The sequence below is a fragment of the Somniosus microcephalus genome, chromosome 28 (genome assembly GCF_052327205.1).
Source record: "Somniosus microcephalus isolate GS21.2 chromosome 28, FLI_Smic_1.0, whole genome shotgun sequence".
Taxonomy (NCBI): Eukaryota; Metazoa; Chordata; class Chondrichthyes; order Squaliformes; family Somniosidae; genus Somniosus; species Somniosus microcephalus.
In genome coordinates this window covers 21602581-21625236 of record NC_141014.1, presented here as the reverse complement: position 1 = coordinate 21625236, position 22656 = coordinate 21602581, and the positions used below count along the sequence as shown (strand labels likewise).

Sequence of the window (22656 nt, the reverse complement as noted above, 5' to 3'; positions counted from 1 at the left end):
CGCCTTCGGGGGTGTTTTTCGCTCTGCGTTTGCATATCAAAATTGTGTTTTTCTTTCTTATTTGCATATGGGGACGTGCCCTGGATTTCAGGGCGGGGCCTCGCCACCTTTCCCGCTCTGCAGCTGACCTGGACCGTGCTGCACCCTGTTGGATTTCTGAGCCACTGCGCCCGCCCCCGTTGGAAAAGGAGGGGGGAGGGGACACCGCAAGCCCCGCCGGCGCGCTCCTGCGCGCCGCCCGGTTGGTTAATTGCTCGCAAAATGCAAATGCTTTCATGGCGTCATCTCCGCCGAAGGGAAGGGGGTGCCATACGGGCACGGCTTTTCGTCTGGCTTGCAAGTAAGTAAGCCCTGGCCGAAATTGCTCTCTTGCTGCAGGCCCGCCGTCGCACCTGCGCTCGGCCGACCGCGGCCAGATTGACGGAGAAGACAGAGGCCGAGGGACACTTGCGCGTCGGCGGGAGTTTACAGGCTATCGCTTCTCGGCCTTTTGGCTAAGATCAAGTGTAGTATCTGTTCTTATCAGTTTAATATCTGATACGTCCCCTATCTAGGGACCAAATATTAAATTGATTTTTGGAACAGGGAGATGGAACAGGGGCTTGCTCCGTCCACTCCACGCATCGACCTGGTATTGCAGTGCTTCCGGGAGCGGTGCAGCTTCCCCTCTTTGGGGTGGGAAGTCGCAAAAGTCAAAAGCAGAAAAAGTTTTCGCACCACTTTCAGCCGTGCTGTCTTTCCGTTGTAGAGCCGCTCGGGCTCGCCCTTGTCGTGCCGCCGCCTTACTTTTCACCCGCTCGCTGGCCGGCCGCGCCGCAGGCTAAGCAGCCGCCTTCGGGGGTGTTTTTCGCTCTGCGTTTGCATGTCAAAATTGTGTTTTTCTTTCTTATTTGCATATGGGGACGTGCCCTGGATTTCAGGGCGGGGCCTCGCCACCTTTCCCGCTCTGCAGCTGACCTGGACCGTGCTGCACCCTGTTGGATTTCTGAGCCACTGCGCCCGCCCCCGTTGGAAAAGGAGGGGGGAGGGGACACCGCAAGCCCCGCCGGCGCGCTCCTGCGCGCCGCCCGGTTGGTTAATTGCTCGCAAAATGCAAATGCTTTCATGGCGTCATCTCCGCCGAAGGGAAGGGGGTGCCATACGGGCACGGCTTTTCGTCTGGCTTGCAAGTAAGTAAGCCCTGGCCGAAATTGCTCTCTTGCTGCAGGCCCGCCGTCGCACCTGCGCTCGGCCGACCGCGGCCAGATTGACGGAGAAGACAGAGGCCGAGGGACACTTGCGCGTCGGCGGGAGTTTACAGGCTATCGCTTCTCGGCCTTTTGGCTAAGATCAAGTGTAGTATCTGTTCTTATCAGTTTAATATCTGATACGTCCCCTATCTGGGGACCAAATATTAAATTGATTTTTGGAACAGGGAGATGGAACAGGGGCTTGCTCCGTCCACTCCACGCATCGACCTGGTATTGCAGTGCTTCCGGGAGCGGTGCAGCTTCCCCTCTTTGGGGTGGGAAGTCGCAAAAGTCAAAAGCAGAAAAAGTTTTCGCACCACTTTCAGCCGTGCTGTCTTTCCTTTGTAGAGCCGCTCGGGCTCGCCCTTGTCGTGCCGCCGCCTTACTTTTCACCCGCTCGCTGGCCGGCCGCGCCGCAGGCTAAGCAGCCGCCTTCGGGGGTGTTTTTCGCTCTGCGTTTGCATGTCAAAATTGTGTTTTTCTTTCTTATTTGCATATGGGGACGTGCCCTGGATTTCAGGGCGGGGCCTCGCCACCTTTCCCGCTCTGCAGCTGACCTGGACCGTGCTGCACCCTGTTGGATTTCTGAGCCACTGCGCCCGCCCCCGTTGGAAAAGGAGGGGGGAGGGGACACCGCAAGCCCCGCCGGCGCGCTCCTGCGCGCCGCCCGGTTGGTTAATTGCTCGCAAAATGCAAATGCTTTCATGGCGTCATCTCCGCCGAAGGGAAGGGGGTGCCATACGGGCACGGCTTTTCGTCTGGCTTGCAAGTAAGTAAGCCCTGGCCGAAATTGCTCTCTTGCTGCAGGCCCGCCGTCGCACCTGCGCTCGGCCGACCGCGGCCAGATTGACGGAGAAGACAGAGGCCGAGGGACACTTGCGCGTCGGCGGGAGTTTACAGGCTATCGCTTCTCGGCCTTTTGGCTAAGATCAAGTGTAGTATCTGTTCTTATCAGTTTAATATCTGATACGTCCCCTATCTGGGGACCAAATATTAAATTGATTTTTGGAACAGGGAGATGGAACAGGGGCTTGCTCCGTCCACTCCACGCATCGACCTGGTATTGCAGTGCTTCCGGGAGCGGTGCAGCTTCCCCTCTTTGGGGTGGGAAGTCGCAAAAGTCAAAAGCAGAAAAAGTTTTCGCACCACTTTCAGCCGTGCTGTCTTTCCTTTGTAGAGCCGCTCGGGCTCGCCCTTGTCGTGCCGCCGCCTTACTTTTCACCCGCTCGCTGGCCGGCCGCGCCGCAGGCTAAGCAGCCGCCTTCGGGGGTGTTTTTCGCTCTGCGTTTGCATGTCAAAATTGTGTTTTTCTTTCTTATTTGCATATGGGGACGTGCCCTGGATTTCAGGGCGGGGCCTCGCCACCTTTCCCGCTCTGCAGCTGACCTGGACCGTGCTGCACCCTGTTGGATTTCTGAGCCACTGCGCCCGCCCCCGTTGGAAAAGGAGGGGGGAGGGGACACCGCAAGCCCCGCCGGCGCGCTCCTGCGCGCCGCCCGGTTGGTTAATTGCTCGCAAAATGCAAATGCTTTCATGGCGTCATCTCCGCCGAAGGGAAGGGGGTGCCATACGGGCACGGCTTTTCGTCTGGCTTGCAAGTAAGTAAGCCCTGGCCGAAATTGCTCTCTTGCTGCAGGCCCGCCGTCGCACCTGCGCTCGGCCGACCGCGGCCAGATTGACGGAGAAGACAGAGGCCGAGGGACACTTGCGCGTCGGCGGGAGTTTACAGGCTATCGCTTCTCGGCCTTTTGGCTAAGATCAAGTGTAGTATCTGTTCTTATCAGTTTAATATCTGATACGTCCCCTATCTGGGGACCAAATATTAAATTGATTTTTGGAACAGGGAGATGGAACAGGGGCTTGCTCCGTCCACTCCACGCATCGACCTGGTATTGCAGTGCTTCCGGGAGCGGTGCAGCTTCCCCTCTTTGGGGTGGGAAGTCGCAAAAGTCAAAAGCAGAAAAAGTTTTCGCACCACTTTCAGCCGTGCTGTCTTTCCTTTGTAGAGCCGCTCGGGCTCGCCCTTGTCGTGCCGCCGCCTTACTTTTCACCCGCTCGCTGGCCGGCCGCGCCGCAGGCTAAGCAGCCGCCTTCGGGGGTGTTTTTCGCTCTGCGTTTGCATGTCAAAATTGTGTTTTTCTTTCTTATTTGCATATGGGGACGTGCCCTGGATTTCAGGGCGGGGCCTCGCCACCTTTCCCGCTCTGCAGCTGACCTGGACCGTGCTGCACCCTGTTGGATTTCTGAGCCACTGCGCCCGCCCCCGTTGGAAAAGGAGGGGGGAGGGGACACCGCAAGCCCCGCCGGCGCGCTCCTGCGCGCCGCCCGGTTGGTTAATTGCTCGCAAAATGCAAATGCTTTCATGGCGTCATCTCCGCCGAAGGGAAGGGGGTGCCATACGGGCACGGCTTTTCGTCTGGCTTGCAAGTAAGTAAGCCCTGGCCGAAATTGCTCTCTTGCTGCAGGCCCGCCGTCGCACCTGCGCTCGGCCGACCGCGGCCAGATTGACGGAGAAGACAGAGGCCGAGGGACACTTGCGCGTCGGCGGGAGTTTACAGGCTATCGCTTCTCGGCCTTTTGGCTAAGATCAAGTGTAGTATCTGTTCTTATCAGTTTAATATCTGATACGTCCCCTATCTGGGGACCAAATATTAAATTGATTTTTGGAACAGGGAGATGGAACAGGGGCTTGCTCCGTCCACTCCACGCATCGACCTGGTATTGCAGTGCTTCCGGGAGCGGTGCAGCTTCCCCTCTTTGGGGTGGGAAGTCGCAAAAGTCAAAAGCAGAAAAAGTTTTCGCACCACTTTCAGCCGTGCTGTCTTTCCTTTGTAGAGCCGCTCGGGCTCGCCCTTGTCGTGCCGCCGCCTTACTTTTCACCCGCTCGCTGGCCGGCCGCGCCGCAGGCTAAGCAGCCGCCTTCGGGGGTGTTTTTCGCTCTGCGTTTGCATGTCAAAATTGTGTTTTTCTTTCTTATTTGCATATGGGGACGTGCCCTGGATTTCAGGGCGGGGCCTCGCCACCTTTCCCGCTCTGCAGCTGACCTGGACCGTGCTGCACCCTGTTGGATTTCTGAGCCACTGCGCCCGCCCCCGTTGGAAAAGGAGGGGGGAGGGGACACCGCAAGCCCCGCCGGCGCGCTCCTGCGCGCCGCCCGGTTGGTTAATTGCTCGCAAAATGCAAATGCTTTCATGGCGTCATCTCCGCCGAAGGGAAGGGGGTGCCATACGGGCACGGCTTTTCGTCTGGCTTGCAAGTAAGTAAGCCCTGGCCGAAATTGCTCTCTTGCTGCAGGCCCGCCGTCGCACCTGCGCTCGGCCGACCGCGGCCAGATTGACGGAGAAGACAGAGGCCGAGGGACACTTGCGCGTCGGCGGGAGTTTACAGGCTATCGCTTCTCGGCCTTTTGGCTAAGATCAAGTGTAGTATCTGTTCTTATCAGTTTAATATCTGATACGTCCCCTATCTGGGGACCAAATATTAAATTGATTTTTGGAACAGGGAGATGGAACAGGGGCTTGCTCCGTCCACTCCACGCATCGACCTGGTATTGCAGTGCTTCCGGGAGCGGTGCAGCTTCCCCTCTTTGGGGTGGGAAGTCGCAAAAGTCAAAAGCAGAAAAAGTTTTCGCACCACTTTCAGCCGTGCTGTCTTTCCTTTGTAGAGCCGCTCGGGCTCGCCCTTGTCGTGCCGCCGCCTTACTTTTCACCCGCTCGCTGGCCGGCCGCGCCGCAGGCTAAGCAGCCGCCTTCGGGGGTGTTTTTCGCTCTGCGTTTGCATGTCAAAATTGTGTTTTTCTTTCTTATTTGCATATGGGGACGTGCCCTGGATTTCAGGGCGGGGCCTCGCCACCTTTCCCGCTCTGCAGCTGACCTGGACCGTGCTGCACCCTGTTGGATTTCTGAGCCACTGCGCCCGCCCCCGTTGGAAAAGGAGGGGGGAGGGGACACCGCAAGCCCCGCCGGCGCGCTCCTGCGCGCCGCCCGGTTGGTTAATTGCTCGCAAAATGCAAATGCTTTCATGGCGTCATCTCCGCCGAAGGGAAGGGGGTGCCATACGGGCACGGCTTTTCGTCTGGCTTGCAAGTAAGTAAGCCCTGGCCGAAATTGCTCTCTTGCTGCAGGCCCGCCGTCGCACCTGCGCTCGGCCGACCGCGGCCAGATTGACGGAGAAGACAGAGGCCGAGGGACACTTGCGCGTCGGCGGGAGTTTACAGGCTATCGCTTCTCGGCCTTTTGGCTAAGATCAAGTGTAGTATCTGTTCTTATCAGTTTAATATCTGATACGTCCCCTATCTGGGGACCAAATATTAAATTGATTTTTGGAACAGGGAGATGGAACAGGGGCTTGCTCCGTCCACTCCACGCATCGACCTGGTATTGCAGTGCTTCCGGGAGCGGTGCAGCTTCCCCTCTTTGGGGTGGGAAGTCGCAAAAGTCAAAAGCAGAAAAAGTTTTCGCACCACTTTCAGCCGTGCTGTCTTTCCTTTGTAGAGCCGCTCGGGCTCGCCCTTGTCGTGCCGCCGCCTTACTTTTCACCCGCTCGCTGGCCGGCCGCGCCGCAGGCTAAGCAGCCGCCTTCGGGGGTGTTTTTCGCTCTGCGTTTGCATGTCAAAATTGTGTTTTTCTTTCTTATTTGCATATGGGGACGTGCCCTGGATTTCAGGGCGGGGCCTCGCCACCTTTCCCGCTCTGCAGCTGACCTGGACCGTGCTGCACCCTGTTGGATTTCTGAGCCACTGCGCCCGCCCCCGTTGGAAAAGGAGGGGGGAGGGGACACCGCAAGCCCCGCCAGCGCGCTCCTGCGCGCCGCCCGGTTGGTTAATTGCTCGCAAAATGCAAATGCTTTCATGGCGTCATCTCCGCCGAAGGGAAGGGGGTGCCATACGGGCACGGCTTTTCGTCTGGCTTGCAAGTAAGTAAGCCCTGGCCGAAATTGCTCTCTTGCTGCAGGCCCGCCGTCGCACCTGCGCTCGGCCGACCGCGGCCAGATTGACGGAGAAGACAGAGGCCGAGGGACACTTGCGCGTCGGCGGGAGTTTACAGGCTATCGCTTCTCGGCCTTTTGGCTAAGATCAAGTGTAGTATCTGTTCTTATCAGTTTAATATCTGATACGTCCCCTATCTGGGGACCAAATATTAAATTGATTTTTGGAACAGGGAGATGGAACAGGGGCTTGCTCCGTCCACTCCACGCATCGACCTGGTATTGCAGTGCTTCCGGGAGCGGTGCAGCTTCCCCTCTTTGGGGTGGGAAGTCGCAAAAGTCAAAAGCAGAAAAAGTTTTCGCACCACTTTCAGCCGTGCTGTCTTTCCTTTGTAGAGCCGCTCGGGCTCGCCCTTGTCGTGCCGCCGCCTTACTTTTCACTCGCTCGCTGGCCGGCCGCGCCGCAGGCTAAGCAGCCGCCTTCGGGGGTGTTTTTCGCTCTGCGTTTGCATGTCAAAATTGTGTTTTTCTTTCTTATTTGCATATGGGGACGTGCCCTGGATTTCAGGGCGGGGCCTCGCCACCTTTCCCGCTCTGCAGCTGACCTGGACCGTGCTGCACCCTGTTGGATTTCTGAGCCACTGCGCCCGCCCCCGTTGGAAAAGGAGGGGGGAGGGGACACCGCAAGCCCCGCCGGCGCGCTCCTGCGCGCCGCCCGGTTGGTTAATTGCTCGCAAAATGCAAATGCTTTCATGGCGTCATCTCCGCCGAAGGGAAGGGGGTGCCATACGGGCACGGCTTTTCGTCTGGCTTGCAAGTAAGTAAGCCCTGGCCGAAATTGCTCTCTTGCTGCAGGCCCGCCGTCGCACCTGCGCTCGGCCGACCGCGGCCAGATTGACGGAGAAGACAGAGGCCGAGGGACACTTGCGCGTCGGCGGGAGTTTACAGGCTATCGCTTCTCGGCCTTTTGGCTAAGATCAAGTGTAGTATCTGTTCTTATCAGTTTAATATCTGATACGTCCCCTATCTGGGGACCAAATATTAAATTGATTTTTGGAACAGGGAGATGGAACAGGGGCTTGCTCCGTCCACTCCACGCATCGACCTGGTATTGCAGTGCTTCCGGGAGCGGTGCAGCTTCCCCTCTTTGGGGTGGGAAGTCGCAAAAGTCAAAAGCAGAAAAAGTTTTCGCACCACTTTCAGCCGTGCTGTCTTTCCTTTGTAGAGCCGCTCGGGCTCGCCCTTGTCGTGCCGCCGCCTTACTTTTCACCCGCTCGCTGGCCGGCCGCGCCGCAGGCTAAGCAGCCGCCTTCGGGGGTGTTTTTCGCTCTGCGTTTGCATGTCAAAATTGTGTTTTTCTTTCTTATTTGCATATGGGGACGTGCCCTGGATTTCAGGGCGGGGCCTCGCCACCTTTCCCGCTCTGCAGCTGACCTGGACCGTGCTGCACCCTGTTGGATTTCTGAGCCACTGCGCCCGCCCCCGTTGGAAAAGGAGGGGGGAGGGGACACCGCAAGCCCCGCCGGCGCGCTCCTGCGCGCCGCCCGGTTGGTTAATTGCTCGCAAAATGCAAATGCTTTCATGGCGTCATCTCCGCCGAAGGGAAGGGGGTGCCATACGGGCACGGCTTTTCGTCTGGCTTGCAAGTAAGTAAGCCCTGGCCGAAATTGCTCTCTTGCTGCAGGCCCGCCGTCGCACCTGCGCTCGGCCGACCGCGGCCAGATTGACGGAGAAGACAGAGGCCGAGGGACACTTGCGCGTCGGCGGGAGTTTACAGGCTATCGCTTCTCGGCCTTTTGGCTAAGATCAAGTGTAGTATCTGTTCTTATCAGTATCTGCTTGATTCTGATGCTAATTGACCTTGTGTCGCGATACTGGTGTTTCTGGTTTGGCTGCATTTTCATGCTGGCTTCGGCCTTGATCCAATCAGAGCAGAGCGATCTGCATAGATGGAGACTGACGGAGCAGAGAGCGAGGAAACCCGAGAAAGGAGCTATCGGGAGCAGAAACCGAGGCCGCCGGAGGAGGAGCGATTGCGGGAGCCCGGAGTGGAGAGCGACCTGCAGCGCGAGGTGGCGGCCGACCATGCAGCGAGGTCGAGAGCCTGCAGCGGAGAGCGATCGGCAGGCGAGAGGGCGGCCAACGAAGGAGCGAGCTCGGGAGGCCGGGGCGGAGAGCGATTGGCAGGCATGACGTCGGCCAATGAGGAAGCGAGCCCGGGACTCCAGCGCGGAGAGCGATTGGCAGGCGAGACGAGGGCCAAGCAAGCAGCAAGCTTGGCAGCCCGGGGCAGAGAGCGATTGGCAGGCGCGACGGCGGCCAATGGAACAGCGAGCTCGAGAGCCTGGAGTGACGGGCGACCTGCAAGCGAGATTGCAGCAAACCGAGGAGCGAGACAGGGAGTCCGGAACACTGTCCGAGTCACAGTGAAGAAGGTGGAGGGACAATCGCCCATCGACCGCTCCCTTTTTGTGAAGAGGATCTTGACCGGATGCTGCGGATTCCAAGTTGCGGATATCTTCGCTCTGCAGGATTTCCCCAGCAGTGGACATTTTGATGTGACGTTCAGGAACGTCGCGGCATGCCTGAAATTTCTGCAGGCAGTTAAGGAAAAGGGGAGTGAAACGCTGCTTTCAGTTATGACTGCCGAGCCTCTATTCACTCTCCCAACACAAAGAAACCGGGTGGTCACTGTACACATGTACAACCCGCACATCCCTGTGGTCGATGTGCTGACGTTCCTCGGCAGATACGTCGACAGTGTCGGGAACAGCGTTGACGTAAATGACCTGTTTGGGATCTGGACCAGCAAACGCCAGATCAAAGTAACCCTGAAAGTGGATGCCAAAGGAGCCATCCAGCACCTCCCCTCCAGCTTCGCCATCGGTGGAAGCCGGGGCTACATGGTGTACGCGGGACAACCCAGGGTGTGTCGAACCTGCGGGAGATCCGGGCACGTGGCGGCGACCTGCACTGTCACCATCTGTCGCAACTGCAAGCAGGAAGGCCACCAGACGAAGGATTGCAAGGAGAGCAAGTGCTGCAACTTGTGCGGGGAGACAGGCCATCTCTACAAGGCCTGCCCAAGGCGCAGCAGCAGCTATGCGCAGGCAATTAAAGGACCTGTCAACAAGGCCGCCTCAAAGGAGACCAGCACTGCTCCCACCGCAGAGGCCCTCACTGGAAACGACCAAACCCAGGCAACCAGCACTCAGCCTCCTCCCCAACAGCCAGAGACCATGGAAGAGGAGGCAGCTGGAGAACAACAACTGGGAGAATGGCAGGAGGTCAAACGAAAGAACAAAAAAAAAAGCCTCCCCCAAAGAGAGAGGCTGCCAAAGTCCAGGCCTGTGGAAAAAAGGCGGCACGCGCCCCAAACGGGCAACACCAGCAGCTGCTCATCTGATGAGGAAGGGCAAGAAAAGAACAGTCACCAACAACAAAAAAAGTGGCTGAGCGAAAAGAAACAAACAGGAGTGATCACCGTGCCCCAGGACACCGGTAGCAACGAAGGGCACAACGCAGCCCAGCTCCAGACCGCCGGGAGCGGCCAAGTTCCCGACGCTCCCCAGCTCCAGACCGCCGGGAGTGGCCAAGTGCCCGACGCTCCCCAGCTCCAGACCGCCGGGAGCGGCCAAGTGCCCGACGCTCCCCAGCTCCAGACCGCCGGGAGCGGCCAAGAGCCCGACGCCCCCCAGCTACAGACCGCCGGGAGCGGCCAAGTGCCCGACGTCCCCCAGCTCCAGACCGCCGGGGGCGGCCAAGTGCCCGACGCTCCCCAGCTCCAGACAACCGGGAGCAGCGGAGCGTCCACCATACCCCAGCTCCGGGAAACCGGGAGCAATGAAGCGACCGATGCACACCTGCTCCGGGAAACCGGGAGCCACGACACCACAGGCGACAGGCTGAGGGAAGAACCACCCACGAATGAGGAAGTCTTCTTCTCACCGCCGTCATCCCCCTGCCGGTACAGCAACCCCTCAAGAGACCAGGGCGAGTTCCTCAGCCCAGGGCAAGTACAGTTTTTCTCTGACACTGTGTGTATGCAGGTCCAGCCCCAAGGGATGGAAACAGCATAAAGGACTGCTTATTAAAATGGGACTTGAACTCTATTTAAAATTTAAAATGGGTTTAAAAATTGCAAGCATAAACGTGCGTAGCATCAAAAGCACGACGCGATGTGTTTCCACCTTGGGGTACCTTGCCAAGGTCAAGGCCGACCTACTGTTCCTGCAGGAGTGCGGCCTACCGCACTTCAGCAACTACAGGCAGTGGTCGCGATGGTGGCCCCACGGCCAATCGATCTGGTCAGGAGGCAACGATTGCCGTGCCTCCGGCCTGGGTATTCTGCTGCGGGGAGGTGACTTCACCATCACCGAAGTTAAGGAGGTGGTGGGTGGCCGCCTCCTCGCAGCAGACGTACTGTACAAGAATGCCCCGCTCAGGCTGATCAATGTGTACGCCCCGGCTCTCAAGAACGAGCGGCTGGCCGTCTTCCAGCAGCTACCGCTGCTGCTGGCGACGTCCAGGCCGGTTATTCTGGGCGGTGACTTCAACTGCATCATCGATGCGGCTGGGCGATCCGGCAGAGCCGACAGCAAACTGGACGCCACGTCCAGACTCCTGATGGAAGCGGTAAAAGACGCCAAGCTGCACGACATCTTCAACAACCCTGCAGATGGAGCGCCGCGCAGATACACCTGGTCCAGGCCAGACGGGTCTGTCCGTTCCAGGATAGACTTCCTGTTTGTGTCCCAAGCTCTCTCGGTCAGATCCACCGACGTCAAGCCGGTGTTCTTCTCTGACCACTGCCTCTTACTAGCCGACTGTCACCCACAGGAAGACCAGAAAGTAGGCAGAGGGATATGGAAGCTGAACGTGAAACTGTTGACCCCAGAAAACATTGAGGAACTCAAAAGGGATTACAAAGGTTGGAGAACCGTGAAACCCCTCTTTGATTCCCCGGCGCACTGGTGGGAAACGATCAAGACCAACATCAAGAGGTTCTTCATCCTCAAAGGTGTTCAGAAGGCGAGAGAGGGACAGAGGGAAATGTCCCGACTCCAGAAAAGCATGCAGAATCTGCTCCTGCTGCAGTCGATGGGAGTCAATGTCGGGGAGGAACTCCAAGAGGTGAAGGGCCAGCAAGCCTCGCTCTACGCCTCAGAGTCCTCCAAGATCATCTTCCGCTCCAGAGTCCGCTCCGTGGAGCAGGACGAGACGTGCTCGCGTTTCTTCTTCCAAAAGGTACACAGAGGGAGCTCTGTGATCCACAGCCTGAAGGAGGAAGACGGCTCTGTGACGTCCTCGCAGCCTGACATGCGAAGGATCAGCAAATCCTTTTATGCCGGGCTGTACGACGCGAAGCCCACAGACAGCGCGGCCTCCCAGTCTTTCCTGTCGTCTATCTCGGAGGAGCTAGACGACAGCAAGCGGGAGAGTCTGGATCACCCGCTAACTCTGGACGAGCTGACAAAGGCCGTCCGGTCCTTCGAGACGAGTAAAACTCCCGGAAGCGACGGCCTACCGGTCGAGTTGTATTCGGCTCTGTGGGACTGGATGGGCCCAGACCTGCTGGAAGTGTACGGGGGTATGCTTCTGGCTGGCAGCATGTCAGAATCGATGAGGAAAGGCATCATCACCCTCATCTACAAGCAGAAAGGGGAGAGGGAAGAAATCAGAAACTGGCGGCCCATTTCGCTGCTTAATGTGGACTACAAGATTCTGTCCAAGGTCATCGCCAACAGGGTCAAGTCTGCTCTGGAGCTGGTGATCCACCCGGATCAGACCTGTGCCGTACCCGGCAGGAAGATCTCTGATAGCCTCGCGCTACTCAGGGATACGATCGCCTACGTGCGGGACAGGGGGGTGCACACCTGCTTAATCAGCTTGGACCAGGAGAAGGCTTTCGACAGAATATCGCACACGTACATGATGGACGTGCTCTCCAAAATGGGGTTTGGGGAGGGAATCTGCAATTGGATCCAACTGCTCTACACAGACATCAGTAGCGCAGTCCTAATCAACGGGTGGGAATCAGAAAGCTTCCCGATCAAATCTGGAGTCAGGCAGGGCTGTCCTCTCTCCTCCGTCTTGTTCGTGTGTTGTATCGAACCCTTTGCCCAATCCATCAGAAGGGATTCGAGCATTGGAGGGGTGACGATCCCAGGCAGCGGAGGCACTCAGGTTAAGACCTCCCTGTACATGGATGACGTCGCCGTCTTTTGCTCGGATCCGCTGTCGGTCCGCAGACTGCTGAGCATCTGCGACCAATTTGAACTGGCCTCGGGAGCGAAAGTAAATCGCAGCAAAAGCGAGGCCATGTTCTTTGGGAACTGGGCCGACCGATCCTTTGTCCCCTTCACCGTCAGGTCAGATTACCTGAAGGTGCTGGGAATATGGTTCGGAGCGGCTGGGGCATGCACAAAAAACTGGGAGGAGCGTATCTCCAAGGCACGCCAGAAACTGGGAATGTGGGAGCAGCGCTCCCTGTCGATCGTGGGAAAGAACCTGGTCATCAGGTGCGAAGTGCTGTCAGTGCTGCTGTACGTGGCGCAGGTGTGGCCCATACCCCGACCCTGCGCCGCCGCAGTCACCCGAGCCGTCTTCCACTTTATCTGGAGATCGAAAATGGACCGTGTCCGGAGGGACACGATGTACAAATCTCCAGAGAAAGGGGGAAAGAACGTACCAAACGTCGCCCTCATCCTGATGGCCACCTTTGTGTGCGGCTGCATCAAACTGTGCACGGACCCTCAGTACGCAAACACCAAGTGTCACTACGTGCTGAGGTTCTACCTGACCCCGGTGTTGCGAAGGATGGGTCTGGCGACGCTGCCGCGGAACGCTCCATCCAGTTGGACCGTGCCAGACCACCTGTCCTTCGTGGAAAAGTTTTTCACGGCAAACACCTTTGACCACAAAGCTGTCAAGCAGTGGTCAGCACGAAACGTCCTCGGGACCCTACGGGAAAAGGAGATGGTAGATCCTCTCGGATGGTTCCCTGAGCAGACTGTCGAAGTCATTTGGCAGAATGCCTCATCGCCAGAACTCACAAACAAGCACCAAGACGTAGCTTGGCTGGTGGTGAGAAGGGCCCTCCCCGTCAGATCCTTCATGCACTCCCGACGTCTCTGCTCCACCGCACGCTGTCCGCGAGGAGGCTGCGCTTGGGACGAGACCGTCATCCATCTCCTTCTGGAATGTGCCTTTGCACAGAAGGTCTGGAAAGAGATGCAGTGGTCTTTGTCGAGGTTCATCCCGAGCAGCTCGGTAACACAGGACTCTGTGCTCTACGGACTGTTCCCAGGGACGCACACCGAGACAAACATCAACTGCTGCTGGAAGATCATCAACTCGGTGAAAGACGCCCTTTGGTCTGCCCGAAACTTGCTGGTCTTCCAGAGCAAGGAGATGTCCACGACCGAGTGTTGCAGATTGGCACATTCCAAGGTCCGGGAGTACGTGCTGAGGGACGCACTAAAGGTTGGTGCCGCCGCCGCCAAGGCACGATGGGGAAGGGCCACAGTTTAAGGCCCTCCCGCCAGTGTACACTGAGGGGCTGAAACCAGTGGAAAACCCCCCCCTCGGGCCGCATAACGTACAAGTGTGTTAATTGTAAAGCACTTGTAATCTGTGAATGTAAATAGAGTACCATGTACTGCATTCATGTGTATTATTAAGCCATATATAATACGGTTGGTGGATTGTAAATGTAATGTATTTTGAGAAATGTTGGAATGCATCTCGGCCCCCCTTGGGCTGTATGACTGATAAAACATGTAATGAAAATGTACCTGTATGTGTAAAGAGAGTACCATGTACTGCTTTCATCTGTAATATGATTTGTGGAGTGTATATTGTTATATATTGAAACATGCTTTGATATATGTAATGATAAATGTAATGTAATTTGTAAATTGAGTGCCATGTGCTGAAGTTAATTTGCACTGTACCAGATGTGGACTGCATTGTCATGTACATGAACAAAGATTTTTATAAATAAAGCATATATATCTGTTCTTATCAGTTTAATATCTGATACGTCCCCTATCTGGGGACCAAATATTAAATTGATTTTTGGAACAGGGAGATGGAACAGGGGCTTGCTCCGTCCACTCCACGCATCGACCTGGTATTGCAGTGCTTCCGGGAGCGGTGCAGCTTCCCCTCTTTGGGGTGGGAAGTCGCAAAAGTCAAAAGCAGAAAAAGTTTTCGCACCACTTTCAGCCGTGCTGTCTTTCCTTTGTAGAGCCGCTCGGGCTCGCCCTTGTCGTGCCGCCGCCTTACTTTTCACCCGCTCGCTGGCCGGCCGCGCCGCAGGCTAAGCAGCCGCCTTCGGGGGTGTTTTTCGCTCTGCGTTTGCATGTCAAAATTGTGTTTTTCTTTCTTATTTGCATATGGGGACGTGCCCTGGATTTCAGGGCGGGGCCTCGCCACCTTTCCCGCTCTGCAGCTGACCTGGACCGTGCTGCACCCTGTTGGATTTCTGAGCCACTGCGCCCGCCCCCGTTGGAAAAGGAGGGGGGAGGGGACACCGCAAGCCCCGCCGGCGCGCTCCTGCGCGCCGCCCGGTTGGTTAATTGCTCGCAAAATGCAAATGCTTTCATGGCGTCATCTCCGCCGAAGGGAAGGGGGTGCCATACGGGCACGGCTTTTCGTCTGGCTTGCAAGTAAGTAAGCCCTGGCCGAAATTGCTCTCTTGCTGCAGGCCCGCCGTCGCACCTGCGCTCGGCCGACCGCGGCCAGATTGACGGAGAAGACAGAGGCCGAGGGACACTTGCGCGTCGGCGGGAGTTTACAGGCTATCGCTTCTCGGCCTTTTGGCTAAGATCAAGTGTAGTATCTGTTCTTATCAGTTTAATATCTGATACGTCCCCTATCTGGGGACCAAATATTAAATTGATTTTTGGAACAGGGAGATGGAACAGGGGCTTGCTCCGTCCACTCCACGCATCGACCTGGTATTGCAGTGCTTCCGGGAGCGGTGCAGCTTCCCCTCTTTGGGGTGGGAAGTCGCAAAAGTCAAAAGCAGAAAAAGTTTTCGCACCACTTTCAGCCGTGCTGTCTTTCCGTTGTAGAGCCGCTCGGGCTCGCCCTTGTCGTGCCGCCGCCTTACTTTTCACCCGCTCGCTGGCCGGCCGCGCCGCAGGCTAAGCAGCCGCCTTCGGGGGTGTTTTTCGCTCTGCGTTTGCATGTCAAAATTGTGTTTTTCTTTCTTATTTGCATATGGGGACGTGCCCTGGATTTCAGGGCGGGGCCTCGCCACCTTTCCCGCTCTGCAGCTGACCTGGACCGTGCTGCACCCTGTTGGATTTCTGAGCCACTGCGCCCGCCCCCGTTGGAAAAGGAGGGGGGAGGGGACACCGCAAGCCCCGCCGGCGCGCTCCTGCGCGCCGCCCGGTTGGTTAATTGCTCGCAAAATGCAAATGCTTTCATGGCGTCATCTCCGCCGAAGGGAAGGGGGTGCCATACGGGCACGGCTTTTCGTCTGGCTTGCAAGTAAGTAAGCCCTGGCCGAAATTGCTCTCTTGCTGCAGGCCCGCCGTCGCACCTGCGCTCGGCCGACCGCGGCCAGATTGACGGAGAAGACAGAGGCCGAGGGACACTTGCGCGTCGGCGGGAGTTTACAGGCTATCGCTTCTCGGCCTTTTGGCTAAGATCAAGTGTAGTATCTGTTCTTATCAGTTTAATATCTGATACGTCCCCTATCTGGGGACCAAATATTAAATTGATTTTTGGAACAGGGAGATGGAACAGGGGCTTGCTCCGTCCACTCCACGCATCGACCTGGTATTGCAGTGCTTCCGGGAGCGGTGCAGCTTCCCCTCTTTGGGGTGGGAAGTCGCAAAAGTCAAAAGCAGAAAAAGTTTTCGCACCACTTTCAGCCGTGCTGTCTTTCCGTTGTAGAGCCGCTCGGGCTCGCCCTTGTCGTGCCGCCGCCTTACTTTTCACCCGCTCGCTGGCCGGCCGCGCCGCAGGCTAAGCAGCCGCCTTCGGGGGTGTTTTTCGCTCTGCGTTTGCATGTCAAAATTGTGTTTTTCTTTCTTATTTGCATATGGGGACGTGCCCTGGATTTCAGGGCGGGGCCTCGCCACCTTTCCCGCTCTGCAGCTGACCTGGACCGTGCTGCACCCTGTTGGATTTCTGAGCCACTGCGCCCGCCCCCGTTGGAAAAGGAGGGGGGAGGGGACACCGCAAGCCCCGCCGGCGCGCTCCTGCGCGCCGCCCGGTTGGTTAATTGCTCGCAAAATGCAAATGCTTTCATGGCGTCATCTCCGCCGAAGGGAAGGGGGTGCCATACGGGCACGGCTTTTCGTCTGGCTTGCAAGTAAGTAAGCCCTGGCCGAAATTGCTCTCTTGCTGCAGGCCCGCCGTCGCACCTGCGCTCGGCCGACCGCGGCCAGATTGACGGAGAAGACAGAGGCCGAGGGACACTTGCGCGTCGGCGGGAGTTTACAGGCTATCGCTTCTCGGCCTTTTGGCTAAGATCAAGTGTAGTATCTGTTCTTATCAGTTTAATATCTGATACGTCCCCTATCTGGGGACCAAATATTAAATTGATTTTTGGAACAGGGAGATGGAACAGGGGCTTGCTCCGTCCACTCCACGCATCGACCTGGTATTGCAGTGCTTCCGGGAGCGGTGCAGCTTCCCCTCTTTGGGGTGGGAAGTCGCAAAAGTCAAAAGCAGAAAAAGTTTTCGCACCACTTTCAGCCGTGCTGTCTTTCCGTTGTAGAGCCGCTCGGGCTCGCCCTTGTCGTGCCGCCGCCTTACTTTTCACCCGCTCGCTGGCCGGCCGCGCCGCAGGCTAAGCAGCCGCCTTCGGGGGTGTTTTTCGCTCTGCGTTTGCATGTCAAAATTGTGTTTTTCTTTCTTATTTGCATATGGGGACGTGCCCTGGATTTCAGGGCGGGGCCTCGCCACCTTTCCCGCTCTGCAGCTGACCTGGACCGTGCTGCACCCTGTTGGATTTCTGAGCCACTGCGCCCGCCCCCGTTGGAAAAGGAGGGGGGAGGGGACACCGCAAGCCCCGCCGGCGCGCTCCTGCGCGCCGCCCGGTTGGTTAATTGCTCGCAAAATGCAAATGCTTTCATGGCGTCATCTCCGCCGAAGGGAAGGGGGTGCCATACGGGCACGGCTTTTCGTCTGGCTTGCAAGTAAGTAAGCCCTGGCCGAAATTGCTCTCTTGCTGCAGGCCCGCCGTCGCACCTGCGCTCGGCCGACCGCGGCCAGATTGACGGAGAAGACAGAGGCCGAGGGACACTTGCGCGTCGGCGGGAGTTTACAGGCTATCGCTTCTCGGCCTTTTGGCTAAGATCAAGTGTAGTATCTGTTCTTATCAGTTTAATATCTGATACGTCCCCTATCTGGGGACCAAATATTAAATTGATTTTTGGAACAGGGAGATGGAACAGGGGCTTGCTCCGTCCACTCCACGCATCGACCTGGTATTGCAGTGCTTCCGGGAGCGGTGCAGCTTCCCCTCTTTGGGGTGGGAAGTCGCAAAAGTCAAAAGCAGAAAAAGTTTTCGCACCACTTTCAGCCGTGCTGTCTTTCCGTTGTAGAGCCGCTCGGGCTCGCCCTTGTCGTGCCGCCGCCTTACTTTTCACCCGCTCGCTGGCCGGCCGCGCCGCAGGCTAAGCAGCCGCCTTCGGGGGTGTTTTTCGCTCTGCGTTTGCATGTCAAAATTGTGTTTTTCTTTCTTATTTGCATATGGGGACGTGCCCTGGATTTCAGGGCGGGGCCTCGCCACCTTTCCCGCTCTGCAGCTGACCTGGACCGTGCTGCACCCTGTTGGATTTCTGAGCCACTGCGCCCGCCCCCGTTGGAAAAGGAGGGGGGAGGGGACACCGCAAGCCCCGCCGGCGCGCTCCTGCGCGCCGCCCGGTTGGTTAATTGCTCGCAAAATGCAAATGCTTTCATGGCGTCATCTCCGCCGAAGGGAAGGGGGTGCCATACGGGCACGGCTTTTCGTCTGGCTTGCAAGTAAGTAAGCCCTGGCCGAAATTGCTCTCTTGCTGCAGGCCCGCCGTCGCACCTGCGCTCGGCCGACCGCGGCCAGATTGACGGAGAAGACAGAGGCCGAGGGACACTTGCGCGTCGGCGGGAGTTTACAGGCTATCGCTTCTCGGCCTTTTGGCTAAGATCAAGTGTAGTATCTGTTCTTATCAGTATCTGCTTGATTCTGATGCAAATTGACCTTGTGTCGCGATACTGGTGTTTCTGGTTTGGCTGCATTTTCATGCTGGCTTCGGCCTTGATCCAATCAGAGCAGAGCGATCTGCATAGATGGCGACTGAGGGAGCAGTGAGCGAGGAAACCCGAGAAAGGAGCTATCGGGAGCAGAAACCGAGGCCGCTGGAGGAGGAGCGATTGCGGGAGCCCGGAGTGGAGAGCGACCTGCAGCGCGAGGTGGCGGCCGACCATGCAGCGAGGTCGAGAGCCTGCAGCGGAGAGCGATCGGCAGGCGAGAGGGCGGCCAACGAAGGAGCGAGCTCGGGAGGCCGGGGCAGAGAGCGATTGGCAGGCATGACGTCGGCCAATGAGGAAGCGAGCCCGGGACTCCAGGGCGGAGAGCGATTGGCAGGCGAGACGAGGGCCAAGCAAGCAGCAAGCTTGGCAGCCCGGGGCAGAGAGCGATTGGCAGGCGCGACGGCGGCCAATGGAACAGCGAGCTCGAGAGCCTGGAGTGACGGGCGACCTGCAAGCGAGATTGCAGCAAACCGAGGAGCGAGACAGGGAGTCCGGAACACTGTCCGAGTCACAGTGAAGAAGGTGGAGGGACAATCGCCCATCGACCGCTCCCTTTTTGTGAAGAGGATCTTGACCGGATGCTGCGGTTTCCAAGTTGCGGATATCTTCGCTCTGCAGGATTTCCCCAGCAGTGGACATTTTGATGTGACGTTCAGGAACGTCGCGGCATGCCTGAAATTTCTGCAGGCAGTTAAGGAAAAGGGGAGTGAAACGCTGCTTTCAGTTATGACTGCCGAGCCTCTATTCACTCTCCCAACACAAAGAAACCGGTTGGTCACTGTACACATGTACAACCCGCACATCCCTGTGGTCGATGTGCTGACGTTCCTCGGCAGATACGTCGACAGTGTCGGGAACAGCGTTGACGTAAATGACCTGTTTGGGATCTGGACCAGCAAACGCCAGATCAAAGTAACCCTGAAAGTGGATGCCAAAGGAGCCATCCAGCACCTCCCCTCCAGCTTCGCCATCGGTGGAAGCCGGGGCTACATGGTGTACGCGGGACAACCCAGGGTGTGTCGAACCTGCGGGAGATCCGGGCACGTGGCGGCGACCTGCACTGTCACCATCTGTCGCAACTGCAAGCAGGAAGGCCACCAGACGAAGGATTGCAAGGAGAGCAAGTGCTGCAACTTGTGCGGGGAGACAGGCCATCTCTACAAGGCCTGCCCAAGGCGCAGCAGCAGCTATGCGCAGGCAATTAAAGGACCTGTCAACAAGGCCGCCTCAAAGGAGACCAGCACCGCTCCCACCGCAGAGGCCCTCACTGGAAACGACCAAACCCAGGCAACCAGCACTCAGCCTCCTCCCCAACAGCCAGAGACCATGGAAGAGGAGGCAGCTGGAGAACAACAACTGGGAGAATGGCAGGAGGTCAAACGAAAGAACAAGAAAAAAAGCCTCCCCCAAAGAGAGAGGCCGCCAAAGTCCAGGCCTGTGGAAAAAAGGCGGCACCCGCCCCAAACGGGCAACACCAGCAGCTGCTCATCTGATGAGGAAGGGCAAGAAAAGAACAGTCACCAACAACAAAAAAAGTGGCTGAGCGAAAAGAAACAAACAGGAGTGATCACCGTGCCCCAGAACACCGGTAGCAATGAAGGGCACAATGCAGCCCAGCTCCAGACCGCCGGGAGCGGCCAAGTTCCCGACGCTCCCCAGCTCCAGACCGCCGGGAGTGGCCAAGTGCCCGACGCTCCCCAGCTCCAGACCGCCGGGAGCGGCCAAGTGCCCGACGCTCCCCAGCTCCAGACCGCCGGGAGCGGCCAAGAGCCCGACGCTCCCCAGCTACAGACTGCCGGGAGCGGCCAAGTGCCCGACGTCCCCCAGCTCCAGACCGCCGGGGGCGGCCAAGTGCCCGACGCTCCCCAGCTCCAGACAACCGGGAGCAGCGGAGCGTCCACCATACCCCAGCTCCGGGAAACCGGGAGCAATGAAGCGACCGATGCACACCTGCTCCGGGAAACCGGGAGCCACGACACCACAGGCGACAGGCTGAGGGAAGAACCATCCACGAATGAGGAAGAAGACTTCTTCTCACCGCCGTCATCCCCCTGCCGGTACAGCAACCCCTCAAGAGACCAGGGCGAGTTCCTCAGCCCAGGGCAAGTACAGTTTTTCTCTAACACTGTGTGTATGCAGGTCCAGCCCCAAGGGATGGAAACAGCATAAAGGACTGCTTATTAAAATGGGACTTGAACTCTATTTAAAATTTAAAATGGGTTTAAAAATTGCAAGCATAAACGTGCGTAGCATCAAAAGCACGACGCGATGTGTTTCCACCTTGGGGTACCTTGCCAAGGTCAAGGCCGACCTATTGTTCCTGCAGGAGTGCGGCCTACCGCACTTCAGCAACTACAGGCAGTGGTCGCGATGGTGGCCCCACGACCAATCGATCTGGTCAGGAGGCAACGATTGCCGTGCCTCCGGCCTGGGTATTCTGCTGCGGGGAGGTGACTTCACCATCACCGAAGTTAAGGAGGTGGTGGGTGGCCGCCTCCTCGTAGCAGACGTACTGTACAAGAACGCCCCGCTCAGGCTGATCAATGTGTACGCCCCGGCTCTCAAGAACGAGCGGCTGGCCGTCTTCCAGCAGCTACCGCTGCTGCTGGCGACGTCCAGGCCGGTTATTCTGGGCGGTGACTTCAACTGCATCATCGATGCGGCTGGGCGATCCGGCAGAGCCGACAGCAAACTGGACGCCACGTCCAGACTCCTGATGGAAGCGGTAAAAGACGCCAAGCTGCACGACATCTTCAGCAACCCTGCAGATGGAGCGCCGCGCAGATACACCTGGTCCAGGCCAGACGGGTCTGTCCGTTCCAGGATAGACTTCCTGTTTGTGTCCCAAGCTCTCTCGGTCAGATCCACCGACGTCAAGCCGGTGTTCTTCTCTGACCACTGCCTCTTACTAGCCGACTGTCACCCACAGGAAGACCAGAAAGTAGGCAGAGGGATATGGAAGCTGAACGTGAAACTGTTGACCCCAGAAAACATTGAGGAACTCAAAAGGGATTACAAAGGTTGGAGAACCGTGAAACCCCTCTTTGATTCCCCGGCGCACTGGTGGGAAACGATCAAGACGAACATCAAGAGGTTCTTCATCCTCAAAGGTGTTCAGAAGGCGAGAGAGGGACAGAGGGAAATGTCCCGACTCCAGAAAAGCATGCAGAATCTGCTCCTGCTGCAGTCGATGGGAGTCAATGTCAGGGAGGAACTCCAAGAGGTGAAGGGCCAGCAAGCCTCGCTCTATGCCTCAGAGTCCTCCAAGATCATCTTCCGCTCCAGAGTCCGCTCCGTGGAGCAGGACGAGACGTGCTCGCGTTTCTTCTTCCAAAAGGTACACAGAGAGAGCTCTGTGATCCACAGCCTGAAGGAGGAAGACGGCTCTGTGACGTCCTCGCAGCCTGACATGCGAAGGATCAGCAAATCCTTTTATGCCGGGCTGTACGACGCGAAGCCCACAGACAGCGCGGCCTCCCAGTCTTTCCTGTCGTCTATCTCGGAGGTGCTAGACGACAGCAAGCGGGAGAGTCTGGATCACCCGCTAACTCTGGACGAGCTGACAAAGGCCGTCCTGTCCTTCGAGACGAGTAAAACTCCCGGAAGCGACGGCCTACCGGCCGAGTTGTATTCGGCTCTGTGGGACTGGATGGGCCCAGACCTGCTGGAAGTGTACGGGGGTATGCTTCTGGCTGGCAGCATGTCAGAATCGATGAGGAAAGGCATCATCACCCTCATCTACAAGCAGAAGGGGGAGAGGGAAGAAATCAGAAACTGGCGGCCCATTTCACTGCTTAATGTGGACTACAAGATTCTGTCCAAGGTCATCGCCAACAGGGTCAAGTCTGCTCTGGAGCTGGTGATCCACCCGGATCAGACCTGTGCCGTACCCGGCAGGAAGATCTCTGATAGCCTCGCGCTACTCAGGGATACGATCGCCTACGTGCGGGACAGGGGGGTGCACACCTGCTTAATCAGCTTGGACCAGGAGAAGGCTTTCGACAGAATATCGCACACGTACATGATGGACGTGCTCTCCAAAATGGGGTTTGGGGAGGGAATCTGCAATTGGATCCAACTGCTCTACACAGACATCAGTAGCGCAGTCCTAATCAACGGGTGGGAATCAGAAAGCTTCCCGATCAAATCTGGAGTCAGGCAGGGCTGTCCTCTCTCCTCCGTCTTGTTCGTGTGTTGTATCGAACCCTTTGCCCAATCCATCAGAAGGGATTCGAGCATTGGAGGG

General features: G+C 57.6%; 2 protein-coding genes, 13 non-coding genes and 3 pseudogenes across 15 annotated transcripts; all 18 read left to right on the top strand.

The window, feature by feature from the left end:
* The first annotated feature begins 474 nt into the window (after positions 1-474).
* Positions 475-665, top strand: LOC147099290 (U2 spliceosomal RNA). The gene has a single exon (XR_015074087.1). It is a non-coding gene; the product is annotated as a U2 spliceosomal RNA (small nuclear RNA).
* Positions 666-1303: 638 nt separating this feature from the next.
* On the top strand, positions 1304-1494 carry LOC147099289 (U2 spliceosomal RNA). Its single transcript, XR_015074004.1, has one exon. It is a non-coding gene; the product is annotated as a U2 spliceosomal RNA (small nuclear RNA).
* Positions 1495-2132: 638 nt separating this feature from the next.
* LOC147099288 (U2 spliceosomal RNA) lies at positions 2133-2323 on the top strand. Its single transcript, XR_015074003.1, has one exon. It is a non-coding gene; the product is annotated as a U2 spliceosomal RNA (small nuclear RNA).
* A 638-nt stretch (positions 2324-2961) lies between these two features.
* On the top strand, positions 2962-3152 carry LOC147099287 (U2 spliceosomal RNA). The gene has a single exon (XR_015074002.1). It is a non-coding gene; the product is annotated as a U2 spliceosomal RNA (small nuclear RNA).
* A 638-nt stretch (positions 3153-3790) lies between these two features.
* LOC147099286 (U2 spliceosomal RNA) lies at positions 3791-3981 on the top strand. The gene has a single exon (XR_015074001.1). It is a non-coding gene; the product is annotated as a U2 spliceosomal RNA (small nuclear RNA).
* Positions 3982-4619: 638 nt separating this feature from the next.
* On the top strand, positions 4620-4810 carry LOC147099285 (U2 spliceosomal RNA). The gene has a single exon (XR_015074000.1). It is a non-coding gene; the product is annotated as a U2 spliceosomal RNA (small nuclear RNA).
* A 638-nt stretch (positions 4811-5448) lies between these two features.
* LOC147099284 (U2 spliceosomal RNA) lies at positions 5449-5639 on the top strand. Its single transcript, XR_015073999.1, has one exon. It is a non-coding gene; the product is annotated as a U2 spliceosomal RNA (small nuclear RNA).
* Positions 5640-6277: 638 nt separating this feature from the next.
* On the top strand, positions 6278-6468 carry LOC147099283 (U2 spliceosomal RNA). Its single transcript, XR_015073998.1, has one exon. It is a non-coding gene; the product is annotated as a U2 spliceosomal RNA (small nuclear RNA).
* A 638-nt stretch (positions 6469-7106) lies between these two features.
* Positions 7107-7297, top strand: LOC147099282 (U2 spliceosomal RNA). The gene has a single exon (XR_015073997.1). It is a non-coding gene; the product is annotated as a U2 spliceosomal RNA (small nuclear RNA).
* Positions 7298-7935: 638 nt separating this feature from the next.
* On the top strand, positions 7936-8082 carry LOC147099281 (U2 spliceosomal RNA; annotated as a pseudogene).
* Positions 8083-12416: 4334 nt separating this feature from the next.
* LOC147099280 (uncharacterized) lies at positions 12417-13688 on the top strand. Its single transcript, XM_085969299.1, has one exon. It carries the CDS (start codon positions 12477-12479, stop codon positions 13686-13688), a length of 1212 nt encoding a protein of 403 aa, XP_085825425.1. The 5' UTR covers positions 12417-12476.
* A 454-nt stretch (positions 13689-14142) lies between these two features.
* On the top strand, positions 14143-14323 carry LOC147099279 (U2 spliceosomal RNA; annotated as a pseudogene).
* Positions 14324-14961: 638 nt separating this feature from the next.
* Positions 14962-15152, top strand: LOC147099278 (U2 spliceosomal RNA). The gene has a single exon (XR_015073995.1). It is a non-coding gene; the product is annotated as a U2 spliceosomal RNA (small nuclear RNA).
* A 638-nt stretch (positions 15153-15790) lies between these two features.
* On the top strand, positions 15791-15981 carry LOC147099277 (U2 spliceosomal RNA). Its single transcript, XR_015073994.1, has one exon. It is a non-coding gene; the product is annotated as a U2 spliceosomal RNA (small nuclear RNA).
* Positions 15982-16619: 638 nt separating this feature from the next.
* Positions 16620-16810, top strand: LOC147099276 (U2 spliceosomal RNA). The gene has a single exon (XR_015073993.1). It is a non-coding gene; the product is annotated as a U2 spliceosomal RNA (small nuclear RNA).
* Positions 16811-17448: 638 nt separating this feature from the next.
* LOC147099275 (U2 spliceosomal RNA) lies at positions 17449-17639 on the top strand. Its single transcript, XR_015073992.1, has one exon. It is a non-coding gene; the product is annotated as a U2 spliceosomal RNA (small nuclear RNA).
* A 638-nt stretch (positions 17640-18277) lies between these two features.
* Positions 18278-18424, top strand: LOC147099274 (U2 spliceosomal RNA; annotated as a pseudogene).
* Positions 18425-19196: 772 nt separating this feature from the next.
* On the top strand, positions 19197-21050 carry LOC147099273 (uncharacterized). The gene is made up of 2 exons (XM_085969194.1): positions 19197-19998; positions 20977-21050. Exons 1-2 carry the CDS (start codon positions 19197-19199, stop codon positions 21048-21050), a joined length of 876 nt encoding a protein of 291 aa, XP_085825320.1.
* The last annotated feature ends 1606 nt before the right edge of the window (positions 21051-22656 follow it).